The 25,768-nt window shown below is 45.5% G+C and overlaps 2 protein-coding genes across 2 annotated transcripts; one reads left to right on the top strand and one right to left on the bottom strand.

Annotated features, from left to right (window-relative positions):
- Positions 1-811: 811 nt before the first annotated feature.
- rab40c (RAB40c, member RAS oncogene family) lies at positions 812-13,121 on the top strand. The gene is made up of 6 exons (XM_027002764.2): positions 812-2,236; positions 7,257-7,317; positions 8,946-9,006; positions 9,434-9,511; positions 11,101-11,323; positions 12,378-13,121. The coding sequence occupies exons 1-6, from the start codon at positions 2,083-2,085 to the stop codon at positions 12,647-12,649; spliced, it is 849 nt and encodes a 282-aa protein (XP_026858565.1). The 5' UTR covers positions 812-2,082; the 3' UTR covers positions 12,650-13,121.
- Positions 13,122-13,882: 761 nt separating this feature from the next.
- Positions 13,883-23,838, bottom strand: tmc5 (transmembrane channel like 5). Its single transcript, XM_027002763.2, has 17 exons — positions 23,640-23,838; positions 23,320-23,422; positions 23,076-23,157; positions 22,061-22,315; positions 21,730-21,872; positions 20,681-20,828; positions 20,410-20,568; positions 20,009-20,172; positions 19,744-19,819; positions 19,557-19,654; positions 19,252-19,347; positions 19,079-19,154; positions 18,584-18,717; positions 17,761-17,934; positions 17,472-17,550; positions 17,285-17,368; positions 13,883-15,955 (listed from the first exon to the last, which is right to left on the bottom strand). The coding sequence occupies exons 1-17, from the start codon at positions 23,728-23,730 to the stop codon at positions 15,893-15,895; spliced, it is 2,025 nt and encodes a 674-aa protein (XP_026858564.2). The 5' UTR covers positions 23,731-23,838; the 3' UTR covers positions 13,883-15,892.
- Positions 23,839-25,768: the final 1,930 nt, after the last annotated feature.

The following is a 25,768-nucleotide window of genomic DNA, read 5'->3' as shown; positions in this document are numbered from 1 at the left end:
ATTGATTCCTACATTATTTATGCTAAAGAGATTATACTGTATCCACGGTGCATCTGTCATTAATTTAGCTAATGTCTTATAATTCTCAGGTTAGATATAATAATCTATTTACATGTATAATTATGCACAAAAACCTATTTGGGAAAATTGGGAGAAAAACACTTCTCTCGCTGATTAAAACAAGTGTGCGCACACATACACGTTTCAGTAGCTCATTTAGAATCCTGCAGAAGCTCCAGATGTCCCCTTGCCTCCCAAGAGATCCTCATGTTGCTTTAATCTAGATGTGTAGGCACAAAGGCTTCATACACCAATTTGCATTTTAATCTATTCTGGGGGGAAGGGGCTTGTCCTTTAATGTTTCTCTGAAAGTCCTCTGCCCTCTGGCCTCTTAACCCTTGCACAGCTGTCATGTGAATAGCTTCCAGTAACAATGTGAGTTTTTAATATGTGTTTTTTTTTTTTTATATCATTGCTTTCCTATTTAAACAAAACAAACAAATAAAAAAACATTTTTTAATGGTTAACGCAACACTATCGAGTACAGCAAAATAACTGGCAATATTGAAAATTACATGGTACTTAAAATACATTATTGTATCTTTTCAAAATACTACATTATCATCACAGTTTAAAAACGATGTGTTTCTAGACCTTCGGAGTCACTTTCATGTCGCAATAAATGTGAATATGGCAAATTAAACGTTCTTTCATGATATATGTGCCCAGGAAATGGTCTAAACTCAATCTGGGCCAATCCAGATCAAAGTATCAGAGGAAGGCGGGGTGTGTTTTGGTAGGCACCGCTGAATGTGCAGTACTGACGGTGCGTGCAAAGACAAACCAGAGCATGGGGCAAAGTCGCATTTTCAGGCGCACTAGCTAATTATACGGGCGGCGTGGATGAGAAGATTGGATTAAAGCATTTTTCGGTGCAATACCGCGTCTACGAAGTGCACAAGAAGTTCTGGTCATGTTCCAAGATGAACACAGCGAAGGTCTAAATCTTTGTTGCCCAGACGAGGGGCCTGGATCTTGTACACGGTGATCTTCACTTTAAGCCACAATAGCTTTACAATAGTAGTTAGCTAGCTCCTGTTTGTACGGTTGTACGAGAAAATGATAGGAGTGTGTTTTGACAAAGACGATACGCATTTGTTACTGTTGTAAATGCCATGGCATTTGACAGCTAGATAGGTACATAACCAGCTGGCTATGAAGGTTGTTTGCCTGTCTGTTAGCTGTCTTAGCTAGCTAGCTAGCGAGATAGTTTGGCTACACCAGCAACAGAACCAAGGAAGCTGTTGTGGTCTGGTTTGCACAAAGCGAGAAACCAGTTTTTTTTCTTCTGCAGACTGGTGCCCTAAAGATAATGCATGCTATTTTCCTTAGCTACATAGTACTATTTTATATGATTTTTTTTTAATTTGCTATGCTAGCTATCTATCTTCTTTGTATTGCGTTTGGTAGGCATTGGTATCTAACTAGCGAACAATGATTTATCAAACTTGTTTAACGGGCTAGCTAGCTATCCTAGCTAGCTAACCAGCAAGTAATTAAAAAAAGAAGCTGGTAGCTAGTGTTATATTAAGTTATATACTGTACAAAAAAGACTAAGTCAGCTAAGATCGCTAACTGGGCTCTCAGTGACTATGTAGCTAGCGTAGCTGGCTAACGTTATATGAGCTAACGTAGCTAGACGGCTATGCTAGCTAAGGAGCAACGTTAAATCAGTGTCTTTTAAAGACTGCTGTCTGGCACAAAACGTGCTGCTTGGTGGTCCACAACCGGAGGTCCAGCCAGAGTTGCAACCGTTTCGTTAACGTAAAGCTTTAAACTACGCGTACTGATTTACTAGCTACATAAAGCTAGCGTTAGTTCCGACGTATAACTATATCCCTGCCTGTTTTGGTCGGTCTAGTCTGAAAGTGGATTGAAAGCGGAAAAAAATCTGATCATTTGAATCGACTGCTTTGTGCATTTGGCCCAGAAGATTTCGATGACATAGTTTCACATTGCTCGACCGTCGGGCGTCAGAGAGCTTCAAACAGGACTCAAATCAGCGATTTACCTTTGGCTCTGATGCGAGCAAGCATGGGCACTCAGGGGAGCCCTGTGAAAAGCTATGACTACTTGCTGAAGTTTCTCCTTGTCGGAGACAGCGATGTGGGGAAAGGGGAGATTCTGGACAGCCTGCAGGACGGATCTGCGGAGTCACCTTACGCTTACAGCAGTGGTAAGTCCCCAGGTTTAGCGCACATCATAGTGCTAAATTAACCGTAACAGTTAAGTCACTGAAGAATGACATTCGAGTTTCAGAGGGCAGCCTTGAAGCGAGGCCAGGTTAAATGTTTGCAGAGCAGTCATGGAGAAACAACATGGCCTTGGGAATAACACAAATATGGTAGCGTCATTTTGCGTGTTGAGTCAATTCACCCTGCAGGCATTTAAACAGAAGTACAAACTATAACTTTTTTTTGTCCCCTCTGATGGGTGCTTGCATATTGGAAGCCTTTTTTCTGAGTCTTGTTTGGCATGATTTTTGGAATGCATTTCAATAATTATTAGTTGTGAATTTTTAAGGTTGTACATGTTCATTCTTGCAGTAATTTCTGTAATTCACAAATCTGCTTCAATCAACCTCTGCCTTATAAGGATTGCATTGCATTAAAAAGCTTATCTGTCTTGTAATAAAGTTATCTTCCTCAACATAAATCACTGAATGTCATAAAAGGCTGTCTATGAATGTGCCTTGGCTGGGCTGTGCAATACAGAATGTGCTATGTTCATGACTCCCTGTTCCACTCCAAGAAATCCATGAGCTGTTCCTTTTGGTTTCCCCTTTTGTACCTTGTTTGTATGAACTGGTAGAGCAAGGTGACAGCAAAACTAAGATCATTTTGTTCCCAAGTGAGCACACTGATATATATTGGACAACTGTGCAATCAAATCAATATGACTATAATGTACAATGTTATATAAATATATAATGCAGTTGAATTATGTTGATGCAGTTATGTAGTTGAGAAACACTGAGCTATATCCCGCCCTTGTGATTAGGCTTGTGGGGTCAAGTGGAAATGTCTTATGTATTTAGTAGATGAATGTGACTTGGTTAATAATATCTTTTTATGGCAAGAACGCCAAGTCTGGTTGTCTGGTTTCAAAAACACCTCCCAGGTCACAATGTTCAGCATGCCAGGACGAGCTGTAAAATGTGTCATGACTCTTGGTGCTTCTCGTCATAATCAGCATGTGAGACTTTAACCGTGAATCCCTCCACAAGCATAGGCCCAATTTCACTGGAGGCCTCCGATGGCATTTGCCAATGCTCAAAAAAAATCAGATCAGATGCACCCTTACTTTGTGTGAGGCAAAGTGATCATATAATCTTTCACTGCGGGATCGTGTGGTCCTTCACTGCGTGATCGTAAGGCATATAAGCCATTTCTTTGTGGTCTCTGTCTATACCTCTAAACTGCAGAGATGGCAAACAATTTTGAATTGGTATTTCAGTTTTTCAGTAGTTGACTTCTCTGATGTGGTAGTGTTTTAGCTGAAATAAGGAGTAATATGAGCAAACCTGCCATAACCAATTGGATTTGGTTTAGATGATTTGCAGTTGGACAGACCTCTGTGTGCTTGGATATCCTTTTTTTAAATTTTTATTTATTTATTTATTTTTATTATAACTTCTTCTGAATTAAATACACCTCAATAAACCACTATGACTGGACTCTCTCAAACAATTTAATGTTGCAAGGGTTGTCTTGGGGTGCTTTCCTGAAGGTCCCAGATAATTTCTATATTAGAAGCTTTATGAGAAGTAAAGTGAAAAGTCAAGTAAAATTTATTTATATAGCGCTTTGTACAACAGCCATTGTCACAGAGCAGCTTTACACGCGTCTGAGTCCAGGATCGTGGTGAGCAAGCCAAGCTCGACAGTCTAGAGGAAAAACTCTCTAGGGCATGAGGAGGAAGCCTTGAGAGGAACCAATACTCCAAGGCGGGCCCATCCTCCTCTGGCTGACAACGGACACCACAAGCATTGACTGGATTGTAATGTTCTATCTCTTGTTAAAAAAAACCAAACACACACAAAACAAGCTTTATCCCCTTCAGCATCACACGGCTGGCGCAGATTGAATGTGTATTCGCTGAGTTTTTTTAGGCATCTGTGGGGAGCGCCTGTCTGAATCCTTCTTTCTGCCCCTTTTGTGTCAGGGTGGTGGAAAGGAGCGAGGGCTCAAGCGCTCCACAAATACTCCGAACCCCAAGGCATTCGTTAATGGCCGGGCTGAGCGAGCGGTAGACTGCTGGCATGTGTACGCCGAGCCTTTTGCACTCATTGATCTGTCTCTCTCTCGGGCTGAAAGAACGCATCTGTAAATATTTAAAGAGCATGCGGCGCAGAGGGGGAGCCCAGATATTTTGGCTGGCTGGGCCGCCTCCCGATCACCGGCGGCACTCTGAACAAAGTGGCGCACTGTGCAATAGTGAGCTCAGGCCGCCGTGTGACGGCGCTCTTTCTACAGTGCTGCTCGTCTTCCAGGGATCCTCACATCCTAGATCCTGGGCTCACATGCATGGATTTTAAAGGCGTTGGTGAAGATCCACCACTCGCCAGGCATCCCCTGTCACCATCTTCCACTAACACGGCTTACTTGTATGGGGACCTATAGCCGCAGGCTAAGTTATGACAGTGAGGTGGAACTGGTTTGTGGCCTGGCTGCTTTCTTTTTTGACTCAAGTCTGTGCAAGAGGATTTTGTTTCAGCCCCCAGTTTGTATCTCCAGGGACTAATGTTCTCCTTGCATGGATAAATCACAGGTTTTAGAGCCAGTCTTGGACTAAAATGGGCCTCTATAGCACTCGTTGTAGCGTTATGATGTATACGTGTTACTTTGTGGCTCTTTGGTGCACCTGCTGCAGTGGTATGTGTCAGTTAAACCAGATTTACAGCCTCGCTTGGTGGCCCTGCTGTGCGTTTCCTCCTGGGCCTCTGAGCTCACAGGTTTGCAGGCCTTAAATCGCACCACAGAGGACTCTCACCCAGGCACTTACTAGAGTAGACGGGTTCTCTCTCATCTGTTATCCGTCATGTTCTGCCATGTTCAGTTTTGTCCATGATCATGAATAAGATTATGAGCCAAGAACATGTTCCCTAATCAACAAATGCTCCACAGGACAGGAACTCCCTGAAGTGTCTTGTGTTCCCGACCTCCCTTTTATCTCTTAGGCTTGCTTGAGGGCCAGAGGTGGGTTAGGTGCTAACTGGTCCCTGTAGGCCAGCATTTAGGCTAGAGGATTCCTTTCCTGCAGAGACCTCCTACGGACCCCATGAGGTGTTCACCTATGAAAGAGGTGACCCATACCCCCCGCGCTTGCTTCAGAGCAGGGAGGGGCCTTCCAGCGTGGGGGACCTGGACAAGTGCATGAAACAAACCAGCTCTTGAACAAGGTTCTCTTGCCCTTTTGAGCTATGGCTCCTGAGCTGTCTGAATGTTCTTGCTTATTTGTTTGTTGTTTACACTGAGCAGAAGGGAGTTCAATCCATCACATCTGTCTTCCCTGCTCTGCCGCCTGCCAGCAGAAGCTCCAGTGGCCATTTCCTCCTCATTGAGCGCTCCTGTACATGTACATTTAATAATGGAACCTAGGCAGAGCCTGCAAGCTTCACTGGATATATTAAGGCATCTGACAGAGTCAGTCTCCTCTCTCTCTCTCTCTCTCTCTCTCTCTCTCTCTCTCTCTCTCCCTCGCTCTCTCTCTCTCTCTCTCTCTCTCTCTCTCTCTCTCTCTCTCTCTCTCTCTCTCTCTCTCTCTCTCTCTCTCTCTCTCTCTCTCTCTCGCTCTCTCTCTCTCTCTCTCTCTCTCTCTCTCGCTCTCTCTCTCTCTCTCTCTCTCTCTCTCTCGCTCTCTCTCTCTCTCTCTCTCTCGCTCTCTCTCTCTCTCTCTCTCTCTCTCTCTCTCTCGCTCTCTCTCTCTCTCTCTCTCTCTCTCTCGCTCTCTCTCTCTCTCTCTCTCTCTCTCGCTCTCTCTCTCTCTCTCTCGCTCTCTCTCTCTCTCTCTCGCTCTCTCTCTCTCTCTCTCTCTCTCTCTCTCTCTCTCTCTCTCTCTCTCTCTCTCTCTCTCTCTCTCTCTCTCTCTCTCCTCACCCATGTTCACTAGATTATCAAAGTTTATGGATTAAATAAAACCTGTTGTTTTCTGTTTTCTCTGCTTCTTTCTTTAAAACATCTGTAACAGGAAGGAGCAATTAGGGGGGGGAGAAAAACCTTCTAAAATGGCAAGACAAATTTTGCAATACACTGTTTTGTTTTGTCTTGTTAAGACAAAAGCCACCGGCCAAACAGTGGTGGCATGTTAATAAATGTAATGTAGTAGTAATAATAATAATAATAATAATAATATATGTAATAATAAATGTAATGTTTTGTTCCAGACTCACCAAAATGCCTCTAATCTGCAAACGAATCTCTGTTGGCAGAATGTGGGGGTGGGGCATTTCGTAGCCTGGTAATAGATGCACCACCTTATTAAGGGCTGTCAGCACGTTGGTGTGATTTGCGATCAGATCATTAGAGTGCACTGAACAGTGATGCGGCAGTAAGATGAGCTCTGCCCACCATTGTGAACATTACAGTGTTCTGTTCGGTATGAAAAAAGAGCCACCCATCAATGTTCTGTTGGAGGCGGACTGCCTATTAAAATGCAAATCGGGTTTAAAAAGACTCCATAGCAGCTGTTTAGCAGTTTGAATGCATAGACTCTTATTCACGTCATGTGGTGTGTTGGGCACATCGGACAGACACAGTTTGTAATTATCAGTTAAAAAAAAAAAAAAGGCTAGGTGTTTGTGCATTGGTTGGCCCGTCTCTGCCTCTGTGTATGACGCCTCGTAGACCTGCTGGGTCTCTGAGTCGTGCATTAGAGCGGTAGTGCGGCTGCTCTGGCCTCTGCTGCGAGCTCGGCAGCCGCGGACTCCCCGAGTCGAAAGCGGGACATCCATCTCAGTTTAAGAGCCTGCTTGCCACCAGGAGCCTTTCGGAAAATTAGTCTAAGTGCTTTCAAACAGGAGGCTGCCATCGAGCTCCCGTGACACAGCCGAGCAAAAAAGCCCTCGTGTCTCAGCTTGTTTTGACATCCATCTCTCTCTCTCCCGCTGTCTTTCTCTTTCTCGGTCCGTCTCTCTTCTTTCTACCCCGCCCTCTCTCCCTTTCACCTTCTCTCTCTCCCTCTCTCCCCTCTCTCAGGGATCGACTATAAGACCACCACTATCCTGCTGGATGGGAGGAGAGTGAAGCTGGAGTTGTGGTGAGTGCTTTGCCTCTTCCACTGTGTGATGGGTGACGAAGGGTGACTGAGGTCTGCGGAGTATCAGCGAGTGGCGTGAATGTTACAGTGCTCTGGGTTCACCGCTGGTGGCCTGGCAGGGTGGCATGCTTCCAAGGATAACTGAGCTGCACTGTGGACTGAAAAGGCCAGACGCACAGCAAACATTTTTTGTTATCGTTGTGATACCCTCCCTCTCCCTTTTTCCAGTATCCCAGACCGTGCAGTGACATAAGGGTCCGGGTCAGGACATCCACGAAGCTTTTTTTTGCTTGGTTGTTTTGTTCAGATCATTCATTGCAGCTGATCTTTGATATCACGCCTTCTACATACCGCCTTATCCAAATACATTAGGAGGGAGGTTATGTTTGTAAACAAGGATCTGATCAGGTTAGAGCTGCTCGCTCCTCCTCCTGGTGCTTGACAAATAAACGAGAACCAGTGAGCTGGGTTAGCGCCACAACGATGAGCTCGTGCCAGCTGGTTCCCCGTCGCCCGTCATTCAAAGCGGCGGGGAGCACACAGGGGTGGACAGATGGGTGACTGGCCGTTTTTTCTCTGCAGAGCTTTTTGTGCTTGTCCATGAATTATAGTCAGCGGTTGATGTACCACCCCGAGGTTTGGTTAGGCTCCCCGTGTTCAGGCCCAGATGAAGAACCCGTGAAGAGGTGTACAGACCCACGCGTCTGCAGCATTGGCACCAGGCCTCGCCTGTGTGTCAGAATGGCCTGCAGTTACACATGTAGTGTAGCCACAGCTGTGCTCATCAATACAATACAGCTACAGGTACACTTTTGAAATAAAAGAATGTCAAATGCAGTCACTTTCTCTTTCTGTCTCTGGAAGCCAGAGCTTCCTTTTCACGTTGGGGGTGGGGAATCCATTAGACAGGAAGGGGCCCAGTGAGAGAGAGAGGGGGAGAGAGGGGGGAAAGAAAAAAAAAAAAAGAAAGAACGCACTCCACGGCCATCACACCATCCCCACAGCCCAAGGCCAGGCCTTCCGAGTCTGCGACGTCTCCCGCTGCAGTGCAGGTCGTTAAAGCGGCACATCCTAACCAGCTGCAGGGCACGCAGCCCTGCCAGCTCCCGGTGGTGCCTGGGGAAGACACCGGTGTGGACGCTGCCGTCCTCTACTGCTGTATGCCTGCTTGGTGTCTCCTGGCTGTGTGTTCGGGCCCATGTGCAGATGGGAGTAACACTAGGAGGGCTTCACAACGAGACGAGTGGGAGAATCGTGTAGATGCGTTCCTCTCGGTCCAAACCTTTAGAGCCCTTGGGGGAGTGTGTGTCTGTGTGCGTGTGACTGTCTCTTTGTGTTTGTGTGTCTGTGGGCTCTCAGAAACATTGTGTGAATGAAGTTAGCAAAGTTGCTAGACAGGTTTTTCCTGCTGGTGATGCCACAGCAGGGGCTGAGTCATCTTGTTTTTGTGTAAGCCCACACTGGTGCAATGCATCTAGAAAATTCTCTCTGTTTTTAAGATTCCAGCCTCCAAATTAAGCCAGCGAGAGTGAATTGAAAGAGGGGGATGCTCTGTGTGTCACCTGCCCTAACTTGTCGTGTGTGTGTGTGTGTGTGCGTGTGCGCGTGTGATGTGTGTGTTTTTTCAGGGACACTTCGGGACAAGGCCGCTTCTGTACCATTTTCCGTTCCTACTCCAGGGGGGCCCAGGTGAGGATGACCAAGCCCAGAGCTGCTTCCTGTCTCATGCGGCCATACTGAGAGGGACATTTACTGGGGCAATTACCAGGGCCCTGCCCTGCCCTGCCTCGCCTGCCTGTGCTTACTGACGACAATTACACAGCCACATTGGAAACCATAAATTGTTTCTCCTGACAGAGTGCAATGTTTAATAGTACTTATGCATTTGATCGAGTGGAAATTGTTTTTAGAGAAGTACGATATTTAGTACTATTTTAGAAGTCTTATGAAGACTATACATTACAATTTTAACTGGAATCTTTAAATAAATAAATACATGGCATGGTCTCCACTGCGTTGGCTTGGCCGGTAATATCTACAATGCTTTTAGTTCCTGTGGTTTCTGCGTGTCCAGGATGTGTCTAGGGGAACTTCATTGTTTGTGTATCCGGCACAGGGGATCCTTCTGGTGTATGACATCACCAACCGCTGGTCCTTTGATGGGATCGACCGCTGGATTCGAGAGATTGATGAGGTAAGAGGCAGTCACAGGGCCTCAAGGTACCTGTAAGGTGTGAGAGGCTCTAAGCTAGGACTGTGGGCAGGCAGCGGAAAGCTCCAGTGGCCTGTTCCTTTGAAGAGGCAGTGGGCTCCAGCAGGACAGCCACACACCACAGCAGCACACTATGCACATCCTCAACCCCTCCCACCCAGTTCCTGCTGCTGGTCACACACTGGAGCCTAGCCACAGTGGATGCACTCTCTCTGTAAACACCCCCCCCACCACCATACGGACTGTATATAAATACTTCTCTGCTTCTGCATATCTGTATAGTTTGTGTGTGTGTGTGTGTGTGTGTGTGTGTCTGTGTGTGTGTGTGTGTGTCTGTGTGTGTGTGTGTGTCTGTGTGTGTGTGTGTGTCTGTGTGTGTGTGTGTGTGTGTCTGTGTGTGTGTGTGTGTGTCTGTGTGTGTGTGTGTCTGTGTGTGTCTGTGTGTGTGTGTGTGTGTGTGTGTCTGTGTGTGTGTCTGTGTGTGTGTCTGTGTGTGTGTGTGTGTGTGTGTGTGTCTGTGTGTGTGTGTCTGTGTGTGTGTCTGTGTGTCTGTGTGTGTGTCTGTGTGTGTGTGTGTGTGTCTGTGTGTGTGTCTGTGTGTGTGTCTGTGTGTGTGTCTGTGTGTGTGTGTCTGTGTGTGTGTGTCTGTGTGTGTGTCTGTGTGTGTGTGTCTGTGTGTGTGTGTCTGTGTGTGTGTGTGTGTGTCTGTGTGTGTCTGTGTGTGTGTGTGTCTGTGTGTGTGTGTGTCTGTGTGTGTGTGTGTCTGTGTGTGTGTGTGTCTGTGTGTGTGTGTGTCTGTGTGTGTGTGTCTGTGTGTGTGTGTCTGTGTGTGTGTGTGTGTGTCTGTGTGTGTGTGTCTGTGTGTGTGTGTCTGTGTGTGTGTGTCTGTGTGTGTGTGTCTGTGTGTGTGTGTCTGTGTGTGTGTGTGTGTGTCTGTGTGTGTGTGTGTGTCTGTGTGTGTGTGTGTGTCTGTGTGTGTGTGTGTGTCTGTGTGTGTGTGTGTGTGTGTGTGTGTCTGTGTGTGTGTGTGTGTGTGTGTGTCTGTGTGTGTGTGTGTGTGTGTGTGTCTGTGTGTGTGTGTGTCTGTGTGTGTGTGTGTGTCTGTGTGTGTGTGTCTGTGTGTGTGTGTCTGTGTGTCTCTGTGTGTGTGTGTGTGTGGTTATTTTTGGCTACTGGATAAAGATTTCTCTTTCCTATCCCACCCCCATGCCACTCTGGGGCTGGTCCACAGCCACCTACAAAGAGACTTGCACATAAACACACATTCACGCACGCACACCTGCATGCAGACTGAGAGAGCAGCAGAGATATAAACATGAGGCACAGGGCGTGTGTGCGTGTACACAGCCATGTTTGCCTTACTTCCCTGTGCAGACCAGGGAGGCACAGCAGTGTTAGGACAAGTTGACAGAGCAGACAGCTCCATCTAGCTCTGTGCGCGCTGCGCTCCCTCCCTTTACTCTCTCCTGCTCTCCACCTCTCACTCGTATTCATCTTCTGTTACTTCCTTCCTTTTGCTTTCTGCCTCCCTGTTCTCTCTCCCTCTCGCTCGTCACCTCCACCCTTCCCAGCATGCCCCGGGTGTGCCACGGATCCTGGTAGGGAACCGGCTGCACCTGGCGTTCAAGCGGCAAGTGCCCACCGAGCAGGCGCGGGCGTACGCTGAGAAAAACGGCATGACCTTCTTCGAGGTGAGCCCACTCTGCAACTTCAACGTCATCGAGTCATTCACGGAGCTCTCGCGCATCGTGCTCATGAGACACGGCATGGAAAAGTTCTGGAGGCCCAACCGAGGTGAGTCATCTGTGCGTCCCCGTGAGAGTGTGAGTGTGAGTGTGCGAGAGTGACTAACTGCACACCCTGCAGGATACACGGGTTTTTAACAGTCCATGACACAGGAATGCCACAACCAAAACAAACTGCTTAGTCAGAAATGAAACGGGACTGTCCAAGAACCTGCTCCGCTGCCTCGCTTGTTGGTGAACGAGGTTCAGAAAGGGGTGTTGGACACAGCTTCCCAGAGCGCACCCATGCTAGAGCACGGCAGCCTGCATGACTGCCCTCTGTAAACTGCGGAGGGAGTGGAGTACTCTACTCAGAGGGAGGAAACCACAGTGCCTGCGGTCCACAGCAGAGCTGCAGAATTAGAGGCAGGAGACTTTCAGTTAAACAAGTGTCTCTCTCTCTCGGTCGGTCGGTCTGTCTGTCTCGTACCATCACTGTGAAGCTATCCCGTGAGAGTTCATAACGTCTTGCAGAATTGTCGTGCCTTTCATCGCAGTCGGTTCTAATAGGCACTTCTTTGCCGGCTTTTAACTCAGTTTTCCTCTGCCGGTTCCCATCACGCTCTGCTCTGTTCCAACACTGCATGAGTGGCATCCGTTTGCGCCGAGGGACCTTTCCATGCCTATTAAATTACACAAGCTGTCTAACGGTTACACACACAGGTTTGAATCAGAATGTCTTTTACAACTGAGTCACACATGGGGCCGGTGATTTCATATAATCTTAAACCACGCATACGTCCCACGAGATTAAAATCAACTTGTGGAAGAAGAGGCATGACTCCACTCCCAATTGTTGCTGGAACCGTGAATGTTGGGCCTACGATGAGGTCAGCTGCTGAAGAGAAGTGTCACTTGCGTTAGCCAAGTTTCAGAGCCACAATGTGCTGACTTGTGTTTTAGCATGGCCAGATAGAATCCAGGGAAGACGTTCAGAATAATTGGTTCTCATTATGAATATAGCGTCCACCATTACTCTGTTTGCAGTTGGAACAGTGTTGACTCTATCCATGTGGCTGTGTTGTGTTAATATTTGTGTGGTGTTTTTTTCCCTCTCTCTCCAGTGTTCAGCCTACAGGACCTGTGCTGCCGTGCGATCGTCTCCTGCACGCCCGTGCACCTCATTGATAAGCTGCCCCTCCCCGTGGCCATCAAGAGCCATCTGAAGTCGTTCTCCATGGCCAACGGCATGAACGCCGTCATGATGCACGGCCGCTCCTACTCGCTGGCCCACACGGCCAGCAGCAAAGGCAACAGCCTGAAGCGCTCCAAGTCCATCCGGCCTCCCCAGAGCCCGCCCCAGAACTGCACCCGGAACAATTGCAAGATCTCCTAGCCTGCAGCCTCCTGATATGAACGGTCTCAAGCACACAGACTTTAAGGAGGATTTGGGGCAGAGGAGGCTGGAAGCGTGGCTGCTCCATGGATGGGCGGAGCGAAAGTGTGTATGTGGGTGGAGTGTTACTGTGCCCCACCCCCACAGCCATTCTACTACATTAATAATATTCACACCTGAAGACATCAGACTTCTTACACGATTCGGCAGAAATGTCTCCCATGTAAACCCTTTGAGTTCTGTCTGCCGGTGGCAGTTGTTCTTTGACACTGCATGTCGCCTGTGATGCGTTGGCGCCCTCTGCTGGAGCGCATGCACCAGGACAAGTAGAGGACCAGTGTCTGAGCAGTTTGACATGGAAATTATTTTTTTTTAAATTCTATTTATTTATTTTTTTTTTAATACCTCAGCACATTTGACTATGTTGAAGTTCTTTTCATCAGTTCATAAAGCTTTGTTTTTCTAATGTCAATTTTCCTGTCTCCTCTCATTATAGTATGTCCTTATAATAAGCCTAAGCAGTCCTCTGCCCTCGGAGGACAGACATGCATTTGCTGGGAATCATCTCTACCATGTAATAATGAAGTACTTCTAAAAGTCGCCGCGTCTTGCATGCTTTTTAACGACAGGATGCTGAGGAGCAGCGCAGGATGGATTTGCTCGTGCATGATATTAAACCTGCTTCACACTGCAAGCTGGTGGCCTCTGAACCAGACAGATCTGCAGAGGCCGACATGCACACGGTGTGGCCTCTCTGGTGGCTCTGGGCAGACAGTGCTTGGACTCCCGGTGTCCTCTTTTAGCCCTTCCTGGGATGCTCGGGGCGCAAATGGCCTTGGAAGCGTTTCCAGGGGGGGACAGCAAGCGAACTCTTGATTATTTATCTTTTATTCTTTCATTCTTGTTTTCTTTTCCTCTGTTGGTAAGCCCCTGCACTGACACGCGTCTTGCTGACATTGTTTATTCCACCTTCACTGACATTTACACTTCTTTTCGTGAGTAATGCAGTTCTTCAGAGAACTGTTACAGGAGCAGACCCCTGCACTCAGAAGCACTGGCATCTGCGTATAAGCGCACCTCTCCATTAAATTTCCATGTTCTCACACTTCCATGTCCATGCCCTCCATAACCACATAGCCTGGACACACAGAATCTGATTCATTGTTTGTTTATAGGCACTAGGAAAGTTTGTCCTTTGAGTCTGATTTCAGTTTTTTTTTGTTTTTGTTTTTGTTTTTTAAAGATTCCTAGCAGATTAATGCACTCCTTTGTTTCAGTGTTGTATCGAGCCAGACTTGTGTTTGTATTGGCATGATTTAAACACACCTGTCTCTGTTCTGGCCTTTTTTTTTCACAGCATATAGAACAAAGTATGGTTTCTGTAGTGATGCTGTTGAACACATAGCAGTGATCATTTTGAAAACCCGTGAGCGGAGAGCACATTTGTTCACACCTAAATATCGAGCACAAGCTCAGTGATGATGTGATACATTTTCACCAGAAGAATTGGGCTTAAAAAAAAAAAAAAAAAAAAAAAAAAAAAAAAGCAGAACTAGCCCCACAGCAAGGCCACGCTCTCCTGAAGACATTGAGTGGGTCAGGAGTTGGCTGTCTTCCTGCATCTCGCCTCAAGCTCTCCGCTGCCAGCTGCTCCGGTGATTCCCACACCCAGTTGGAACAGCGGCGGTGACGATTCTGCCTTGATGAATCATGGCTGATGAATAATGGATCCCCATGCCACAGCTCTGCCCTGCACTCTACTGCATCATCCATCCAGTCTCAGTGTCCGCCTTTGTTCAGGAAGAGTGACGTTTAACGCAGTATGGCTACATTCCCATGCTCTACCCCCTCTATCTCAGGGACTTCCTAAATCCCCAGAAACTGCCCAATGAAGCATCCTCTGGCCTGGCTGAGAGGCAGGCTACCCCTTATGCCCCTACCCCACCAGAGGGTTGGCAGTCTTCACTGTTTGATGCATTTCACAGGTCTTCTGTACTTGCCTTTGGAAAGAGAAAATGCATGTCATCTGAAGCTGTATGCTCTGCCTAATGGCAACAGTCCATTGTGAAAGTGCTGGAAGAGCTTCTCTCTGTATTCCTCTGTAACTTTAACATCGGCTGTTTAAGAGGTTTGAAGGAGCGGGCTATTGTACTCATCCATGGCCAACTGCAGAACCCTTAGTGGTAGGTTTTAGTTTTCAAGGACATGGTGTAGGGTTCTTTTTTCTTTACTGCACATAAAGTGCAACAAAAAGTTGTGACTTAGTTGTGACTTTTGTATTTTTTTTTTTTTATATGAATGAAGTCTCCAATTTTGATCTTATTATGTATTCTGGACCTCCTTCCTTACACATGGCTTTTGATCATTTTAAATGGAAAGAGACTGATTTAGAGTTGAAAGGCCATTTTTCCACACATTACCCCTATTAGCCGACTTCAATAGAGAATTGCTATTGACGGTGTTATTTAATGAAACACCAGGCTTAACCAGCGTGTGTAAAACCTACCCTACAAGGCGGTGAGGAAGAACGCTCCTCCACACTCCTGTGGGTTAGCTAAAGGGAATGGTGATGTGAATGCCATGAGCATACCATTGTAAACACTATTTTTCCTTTTGGTTTAAGATAAAAGCTGCTGAGTTACTTAAATAAGGGATAATCTAGTGTTCTAGAAACAACAAACTGGACATGTTTTTAAATTATTGATTGTACAGTTCTTAGTGTATGAAGAGCAACACCTTTTTCACAATAAAATGAACGGTATAATTTAAAAGTTAACGTTTTATTTGTTTATAAAAGAATACCAATTAAAGTTTTGGAAAACTGCTACAAATGTACATGGCTTTTCATAAAATTCTTAACATCCTGAAACTGACAGCCATTTTTTTTAGATTAACATTGTCTTAAGTGCATGAGCTGGTGTGGTAGTTTGCTGACCACTGCTCTTAGAGAAAACCAACTGGACTGAGTACAGTAGGTGGTGGTCCTCAAACTCAGACTCCTGAAGAGCAGCGAGGTTTATCTCTGCCATTACCAGCTCAATTCAGCTCCTAAAAGACTTGATATGAAGTTGAAGAGTAGAATTGGATGTGTGAGAGCAGTATAAGATAAAACAGGCCAGTGTTCGGCCTCCATGCCTAGAACAAGAGCTTGAGATGGCTACTTCACTCAGTCCAACAAACTATGAACACCCATTTACTATTTTTCCAGTACAATCAAAAACAAACTAAATAAAGTGCAGTGTTTCACATATTCAGGGGAAAAGTGTTCATCCAGTTTTGGTTGAAGTAGGTCATCTCATCAAATTCCTGAAAGAGGAAAAGTGAGAGGTGAGAACACACGTTTGCACACCACTATCTGATTAATGGATTGTTTCAAAGGTAGAACAGCTCCATAATGCACAGGTCTTGTGTTACAGTGCCTCCCTGATAATAACCCTACACTGACTCAAACATCTTTAAGGCTCATTGTTGAGAAAAAATACCAGTTTTAACAGCTCATCAATCTGCCAACCTAAAACCGAGAGCATTCTTAATCCATGTCATGGAGCGCTCTGCTGCTAGGCTGGCTGAGGCCAGGTGTGTATGTGTGGGGTCCGAGAACACTGCCTGCCTCCCTGCTGGGAAGTTGTGGTGTCTTGGGTACCACACCTAGCAGTAGGGTGTCTCATGGGCAGTGAGTGTAATCTGGGGTACCTCTGAGGCCTGCTAGGCTGGGTGTCGAGAGCGGGTATTTCATCCTCCACCCAGCGCAGGCCTTGCCCCGCCGTCTTGGCTACCTGGCGTGGGGGTCTGGGTCTGGCCTGCCTGGGCCTTGGGAGGTTTAGGAGAATGTTTGGGGGGTGGTGCGAGCCGTCTGCCCTGCACTGTGGCTCTGCATAAGTTCTAGGGCCTCACTGCTGGCTCCTTTTCTGTAGCCGTTTCCACTACAGAGTCCTGCCTGGCTGTCTCTGCCCTAAAATGAACCTGAAATGCATTTTCGTTTTACCCATCAGTGGCCAAACACTGGTAGTGACACAAGGCAGCGGAGGGAGACTCCTAACGAAGCTCCTGAGGCTTTGAGACGTCTAATATTATTTCACTTTCTAGTGCAGATCGAGCCTTGAATTAACGGTCTATAGTTTGCGTAGTGAACGTGAAACTCTAGAATAGGAAAAAAGAATGCATTTCTTATTCTATATATCTAGAAAAAGAAAGCCGGAATTCAGGGTGGCTTCAATTTTGTGCCCTTTTCATTTTATAAAGAACCGAGATGGTGAGGTGGTCTGGTGTGAAAAACATTTTCACAGATCAGAGGGGAAATTAGGAATATAAATAGGAAGTTAGTCAGGGCAGAGGAATTTTCCGCATGGTCTTTCTCTTCAGCATCAGTTATAGCACAATTCCATGCTGCGCTTAGATCTGTGTCTGTTTAATTCCTCGCAGCTGGCTATTTCAACGCTAACAGATGCACGAGACAGCAGGCGCTTCCTCTCTCTGCATGTCAGCCCTGCAACATCCCCGACTTGTGCATTATGCGTGAGAGATTTCGGCCTGGGAATACACATAATACGCTGGCCTCTACTGTCCTTGGACTCCATCAGCACCAGCGATAGCAACTGGAGCAGTGAGGCTCCTGAGGGTAAGAAGCGCGCTCACCATAGGCCTGAAGCCTGCGGCATCGCTTCTCCCTTTCTGGAGGTTCTGTAGTCTGCTCAGCAGGAAGGCCTTGTCCTTGCCCTCCTAATAAACAAATGGGAACTGGACATCACTGATATCTTGCGATGACATCAGAACATGCCCCACCCCTCCCAGTATGGTGTGAGGTTGGCTGTTTAGCACTCACGTTGGCAATCTGCTGCCTTAGAGTCCTGATGAGCTGCTTCCGGCCCTGGGTGACTTGCCAGAGGAAATAAGTAAAAATGCTGGAATGAGGGAGAGAGAAGATGATGACAGGGCATTAAGGACTGTAAATGCCCCCACAATACCCTTGAATCTTACAAATAGCTTTGAATGTTAGTGTAAAATTAGATCTTTGATCTTGTCCTGAACTGAATGGAGCGTGGTATGGTACGAGTACTCCAAAACAGCCATTGGGGTCTAGGAGTTCTGGATGAGAGTGATGAGGCCCTTACAGAACAATGAGAGTGATGAGGTAGAAGAAGAGCTCATTTCTCAGCATGTGTTCAAATATCCACCAGGCCCAGCGACTGCCTGGAATGTTCGCCACTGTGCCCATCCACTGCAACACAGCCTGGAAGGGCGTGCTGAGGCCCTGGAATGGCCCACACTGCTCAGAAGGCCTCAGGCTGCAAAGTAAACCAGATGGGATGTTCTTTAATCCCTGGAGGGTCACATCTCAGACCAGTTTAATGCTCCTCGTTCTGAGGATGCAAATTCTTTTCAGTAAATAATTTTTAAATCTTAACTGCATTTAGCTATCCAGGCATACAACTGAACAAGAAAACTCTTACATATTATACTGCTGCTACATGCAGTTGTGTTATGTCTTGCCTAATGAAAAGCACAAGTAAACCCTTAATGTGTGTTAAAGAGTAGCCTGTATTATTTTGATTACGCACAATCGGATCATTTATCAAAAAAATCTACAGAACACTAATTGGGAGCATTTGTCAGCTTGGTCACAGTACACAAAATTTATTTAGTGATTTGTACAGTCTTACCATTTACAGCATTTAGTAGTGCTGTTATTGCAAGTTTAAATATTGTAACACAAAAGTAAACAAATAATAGATTGTGCAGGCCTACCATGGATGCAGTTTGACCCTTCTGACCAAAGCAATATTTCATGATAAATATTTCTTAATACTAAAGCGACAACAGCCAAAAGTTACAACTAAGTCCAATAACAAAGGAGTTCTTGTTCCTGTTTTGAACTCTGGCTAAAAAGTTTTACCATCCAAGTGAGATGAGAACAGACTGGTCTTGGTCTCCTACCTCCACACTGTGTAGGCCACCATAGACAGAGCCCCCACAAACGAGGGGAGGAAGAGGAGGGCAATATAGACGGTCTCCATCTGGGCGGCCCTGCCTATGCGTCTGGGCGGCTGGCAGTTCATGTTCAGGCTGACCTGAAGTGTGGGCCAGAAGAACAGCTGAGATCTACATATAGTAAACTACTGCATCAGAGGCATGAGGCACGCTGACATCATCACGGTACACGCCTACAGCATAGAGGCACGCTGACATCATCACGGTACACTCCTACAGCATAGAGGCATGCTGACATCACTGTATTTTACACACTTGGCAGAGCAACATACAATTTTCTATCATGTTACAGAGGTAGGCAAGTATATTGTTAGGAGTTTTACCCATTGACTGGTATAGCAAAGAGCACTTGCCCAGACAGGAGAGACAGTATTATTTTTCTCACTACACTACACACTACTGCGCCACTGAGAGGCAAGGTCACATCACAGCACCACATACCCTTTTCACGTAGAAGATGATAAGGAACTTAATGACTTGGATGATGGGGAGGAGTGGGGAGAAGTAGATTCCGATCCTGTGGGAAGGAGAAAGAAGCAAATACAGCGAGATCCGACTCAGCAGCCATGAACTGCAAAACACCAGTGAATATTAACCAGTGAATAATAAACTACCATGCCAGTGTCTGGGCGTAGATAAGATCAAGTACATTAGTAGCAATGTCGAACTCTGGGACACCAAGGCTCCGAATGCATCTGGTTCCAATTACACTGGGATAAAAGGCAAGAAAAACTAAAAGACGGGTTGCAGAAGGTACAGCAGACACAATCAATATTTTCATTCCACTGCTTTATTAAAGAGAAATTTTTCAAACAACCCAAACATCACATTTAAAAAGTACAGTCTAGGCATTACAGCAGGGCAGTCATTGTTCAGAAAATAAGCATACTTTATTTAGAAAGACAGGTGTTGAACTTACCTGTACAGGAACTCTCCAAAGAAAGAGCCAAGCAGGCAGAATATGAAGTCGACTACCACTAGCCGATACACACTCTGACCCACAAACGTTTCCCAACACTGTAAGGTGGCCGAAATAAGAACAGATTCACCAACACTCACCATTATAATTCTATGCATAATAATGCAAATGTATTCACTAGACTTACAGGCATGGTCTGGGGATCATCATTTAGCCAATAGTAACAAATAATTCCCAGGATGGACATCTTCAGCAGGACATTCCTGAGGAACACCACAGGAGTGAAAAAGTTGGGAAGGACTAAGCCATTTAGATTTTTTCCCCTATTTTAACAACAGATTTTTTCACTTTTGGGGAGGGGTATTATTTTACTACACAAAAAATAAAACTGGTCAAATAAGCTCATTTATGCTGTACTGTAAACACAATGGCTGCAGCTTTGGGGAGCAGACCTCAGGATGATGATGTAGATGTTGGTGCGAGGACTGTCGTAGTGCTCCATCTTATTAATGAGGGTGTAGATGAGAGGGACGATCAGGTTGATAAGAGACACAACGACAGGCAGGAGCAGTGTGGAGGCTTCGGCCGTTAAATCCCCAGTGTAGCCCAAGGGCCCCTGGGACACAACACAGGCAGAAAAAAAGCACATAAAACTGGTAAAATGGACGTGCTAGTAACCTTGCTCATGCATCGTATTTTGGTCTGGAGAATGGCAAACGGTTTGTCAGCTCTACATGATCAGATTGAGAAGGAAAATAAAACCCCAAAACCCTGCCAAACGGCATTTTGAGACACTTCAGTTTGGTAATGTGAACCAAACGACCCCAAGTTGGAAACGCAAGCGAGAGCTCACCAGCTGGCTCTCGCGGGATCCCAGGAAGTAGATGGCAGTGCAGGAGGCCACAGCGAGTCCCACAGACAGCAGCCAGGCCAGGAGCTGCAGGGAGAGCTGCTGGAGCATGTCTGACACAGTCGAGGTCCGCTTCATCTGCAGCCGCTCCGCAAGAGACTCCTGCGCAGCAAGTATGGCGAGGTGAGCATGTGCTGTAGCACCTTAAAGCCAGCGGCAGTCGGTGCAGCACAAAAGCAAGGGGTGAGATGGGCGGAGACCCCGAGAGGGTGACCTTCAGCTGGATGCCGAGGTTGTTCTTGAGGTGCTGGATGGCCTTCTCGTTGATGACGCTAAAGTCCCAGCTGCAAAGGAGGCGCCAGGCGGCCCCGTAGACGGGACCCGAAATCAGTGTGAAGTTCCTCTGGAAGGACCTGGCCATGCTGGGGGAGGAGCACAGGAAAGCTGTCCATTCATCACAGACCACATATCTGCATATCGGAATATGCAAATATGTGGCTAACAGTGAGTAAAAGATACCGCATCTCAAAACCCTAATCTGATATCCTGTTCTCATCTCTCAGCGACCTGGAAATACTCCCTAATCCAACGTGTGAAATGCTGTGCCAGTTTTTCCAAGAAGACAAATAAAGGATAGAAAATATGTATACTGAGCTCTTTATAAGAGAGATGATTCCAGGCAGTAACTGCAGTGTAGTGTAGTTAAACATCGAGTGGTAGTAAAAAGTGCAGTAGTAAACTTTGTAGTAAACTTCCGAAAACCCAGGATGTTCTGGACAGAGGTCCTTCATCAGCAGTGCAAAAATCTGTCGTCTTTACCTCATGTGCTACAATGCAGTAAAGAAGAGAATGGTTGATAAACTGCATGGACTCTAAAGTTTGCAATTGTACATCTATAAAATGTACATATATGATAGATTCACCTAATAAGGTAGGCGTTTCTAATAAAGTGGCTGTTGAGTATGTCGGAAGATACTCGTGTGTGTCCTTTGAAGAAGAGAAGGTCATCTATAGCCCACACATGGGTGACAAACATAAACTGATAATTTTCCATATAAAAAGTTGCTCTGGCCCTTAATAAATACATGAACCATGCAGATTTTCTGTCTCGGTATTAAATGGTGTGTTACTTATGTAGCTGGCCACCCCACCCTCATTTATTGCTGACCTTTGATCGACCAACGAAGACAAGGAAAACGTTTTAATGTTGCTACACAGCACTGCGTTTGCCTGTTATAAATGTACCTTCCTTGCTAGCCATGTGAGTTAGCTGAACAAAAAACCTTTTCTGTATTACTGTTTTAGAAGTGACAGCCACATTACCTGTAGATAAGCAACACTCCACATAGCACCAAGTAAGCCGCGATGGTGAAGAAATAAGCCAGCTGCATGTTGTAGGAAGGCTGCGTCACAATGACTTCACCATTATAGCCTCCGTAAAAGAACACCGTCTGATTGAAATAACCCTGTTGACAGAGACATGCTGAATTACCACTGAATTAAACAGTTCATGGGGTCAATCTGATCGACGCTGCTGATAGTGAATGTGAACAAATGTCCGCCGGAGACTACAAATTCGCAACTACTCTACGGGCCTTGTACATTTTGCCTAAACCATTTGCTTGAGCTACGGACAGGGTGGAAATGAGCTCACTGCGCCTGTGAGCAGCTCCAGCCCTCTAAAGCTTGTGAGGTGGGTGACATTGGGTGGGTACACAATCTGCGGGATGGTGATGAAGCAGAAGTTGATGAACAGGGAGAAGACGTTGAACATGAGCAGCCACTTCAGGAAGCGGAAGTAGGAGAGGACCGAGGTGCCAAACCTGCCCCCAATCGCCTTCAGAGGGTCCTGCCAGATCACCAAACGCTCTTGGGCTGAGACCAGAGAGGAGCCGAACCTGCGGAAGGACTAAGAAATGGTACTGTCACACAGAGAAGGGAACTGGGCTCAGACTGTGTCATGTAGGCAGTATGGATCGTCATATACATGGATATTGTTCAGATAGTGGGAGTATTCTTGTAGCATTAAAAGAAAGACTGGGCAGAAAATTAACTCTACACAGTTTCCACCAACTCAGAACGTAGAAATTCAGCCACAACAATGTTTGGTAAGCAGCATTTGCTACAAGAAGCTAAGTGAACGAAACAATCCCAGCGATGATGAGATTGAGTTGTGTTTTCTTCTTATCTGCAGTCTAGAATTCATCTGTTTTTATGCATTCAAACACTGCCTCATAATTTTGTGTATTTATGGAAAAGATATTACAGTTTACTGAATAACAATACTTACTATCTTTTTTTTCCAACTCTTTTTTAAATGTCTTTAACTCCCACATGGTAGGATCACAGATGTGGATGCTGCTTTGGTAAGAGTGTCTTAGGCACAGCAGTATCTCTGGCCTTTTTACATGGGTGGTCTAAGAGCTAACAGATGACCAACACAAGCACAATGCAATTGTATACAACAACAGGTTTGCTATAGCTGTACACCCACAAGTTATAGAATGGTGTTTCTAAATAAATGGATAAATAATAAAGGGATGGTGACTGTATATCATACATATTTATGGACATGCACTGTTCGGATGTAAATATTACCGAAGTACACAGTCTGTTGAAGTAAAGAACCTCCTTGAAAAGTGTGAGGCATGGCATGGCATCCTCCTTACCAGAGAAACCTGCTCTCTGAAATCAGTACAGCACATAAGAAGCACGTTCTTCCTGGAGAGTCTGACGGATATTACTCTGCTCCTGGAAACAACGGACGTGCATGTAAATACAGATGTACAGACACGCTATCTTGCAATTATATTAAATGGCCTACATACATTTGAACCATGTGAACCTGAAGTGGCTTTCTGGATATGGGATAAGTTAAATATGAAAAGCTGTTATAAAATAACAAACAATAACCTGATATTTCTTCTGTCTTGGAAACTCATGGGCAAAGCTTTGATTGCTCGTATTCTGGCCCTGGTAGGAAGCTTAACGAGCTCAGAGACCAAATCATCTGTGTCTGGGAACACAAGGAAATGCGAGTGGTATCAGCCAGTCTTCAGATATACACACACACACACACACACACACACACACACACACACACACACACACACACACACACACACACACACACACACTAAACTCAAAAAAACCATTCGGTTATATTGAGTATTAACTGGTTTACCACAGATCACACTGTTTATTTTAGAGCAGTCAAGCTAAATGCAGCTTACCATTCTCTACCTCCTCTCTGATCTCTGCTTCTGTCAGCCCAAGGTTTCCCAGAGCTGAACTTCGGTGAGGCAATAATCTCATCGTCTGCATTTTGTTTTCTGTTTACTATGTCGTCCTAATGATGAGAAAGGAACCTGCTTCTGTTACGTTCAGCATCTGAGCACTGATGAGAGGATAGCCATGTTCAGTTAAGCCTGATTTTACTGCTTAAACAAGGAAGTCATGGTTTAATTATTGAGAAGGATCCAAGGTACAAGCTTACTGCGTTTACAAGCTGTCGTCCAGGCAACAGTCTTTCAGCAACCAATAGCCAAGGAGGTGGGGGGTGGGGGTGGGGGTGGGGGGGTCAGATAATGGGCAGGTGTCAAATAGCAGCTACACAGAATTCATTAGTTATGCATTAACTGTGTTGTAGCATGTCAGTGGAAGTCTTTTTAATGGAACTGCATAAATATATATAACTGCTAAAATAAAAAATGTCAAAATTATAAAGGAAATGAAAACAAATAAGTTGAAAACTGCTGCATTTATGTTTTTGGAGAAAATAATGTGTTGACTTGTTAAAACCCATGAAGCAGTTAAAGTTAACACTGTCCTAAGAAGCTAAACTCATCCATGTGTATGCTTTTGATTGCCATCCTGTATCTCTCTGTAGTGTCCATTGCTGTCCTAACAACTGCTATGGAGGTCACAGCATACTGTTGACATTCCCAAGCTTTGTAAAGTCTTTGCAAAACGCAGTTCTAAATCCCGTGGCAGGACTAGCCGGCTTTAGGCCGACTTAAGTTGCTATTATACTCCATTCAGACCTTCTTTGACGAGTGGTTTCTCATTGTTTTGTTTTCATGGTGGTTGAATTCAATGTAACGAAAGGGTCCAGACTGGTTAATTTAATCAACGTGCAATTTTCCAACACTATTTACAGAATGAAGTTAAAATGTAGAACCCCCACCCTTGAAAGCTACCATTCTTTAATTTATGAATGAATTGTCTTTATTAGCAAGCGATCCATGGTTTTACCAGATGCTCGTCTCTACCTTCAGCTCCAGGTGGCAGTGTTGTAGCAAGCATCATCGCTCTAACACTAGCCTAGAAGGTCTCATTACAAGGTCTGTTCTGTTGTTGACAACCTTTCTGCCCAGTATCAATACATATGGAGTAGGATGCACATTTAGCTCATTTTGTATCTATTCTAGTGTTACATGCAATTTGATGCCATCAAAGCATCTTCGCAGAGAGGCCACTCTCAACACTGGACTGCCCTATCTCACTCTTTTCAGGTTTCCCTGTACATGCCACTAGACCCTTTCAGATGCATGACTCATAGCCAAAAACTGACCAGCTGCCTCACACCTGAAAACACTAATCTCACCCTGCACTATATGCCTCACCCCGCACCCTTCCTGACTTGTCTTAAACCACTGCTGCCTCAAGAGACAGGGAAGATGCAGCTCAGGATTCTACAACAGCACTCAGGTATTGGAATGAACTTCTAATGCCTGTCCCTACAGCAGCATAACCATTGACTTTACCTTCACATGTAGACTGAAAACATACCTAAAGTCACTTGAATGATCCCTTACTTACTTCATATATATATATATATATATATATATATATATATATATATATATATATATATATATAAAATTGGAGTGATGGATAAACAGCTGAAGAGGGATGTAGTAATAAATAGATGTGGCAATCCCAAGTGATAGCAACATCAGGAACAAGGAATGTGAAAAGCTTGAGACATACAAAGGGCTGAAAGAAGAGCGATAAAAGGTGTGGCGAGTGAAGGCACCTGTGGTTCCCGTGGTAATTGGAGCACTAGGGGCTGTGACCCCCAAACTGTTCCAACAGATCCCAGGAACAACATCCAAGATCTCCGTCTAGAAAATTCAATGCTGGGAACAACTTCCATGCAGGACCCTCAAGCTCCCAGCCTGTAGAGGACTGCCTGGAGGAGGGCGAGTGAGTGGGAAATTATATATATATGTATATACACCCTGTTCCTTGTGTGCTTAATGGTATACTTGGCCCAAAATTGCTCAGAGATTACTTCTGTGGAAACAACAATGTACTTTTGTAAGTCACTCTGGAGAAGAGTGTCTGCCAAATGCTAATA

Source organism: Electrophorus electricus, chromosome 1, assembly GCF_013358815.1.
Source record: "Electrophorus electricus isolate fEleEle1 chromosome 1, fEleEle1.pri, whole genome shotgun sequence".
Lineage (NCBI taxonomy): Eukaryota > Metazoa > Chordata > Actinopteri > Gymnotiformes > Gymnotidae > Electrophorus > Electrophorus electricus.
This window is presented reverse-complemented; position numbering and strand designations above follow the sequence as displayed.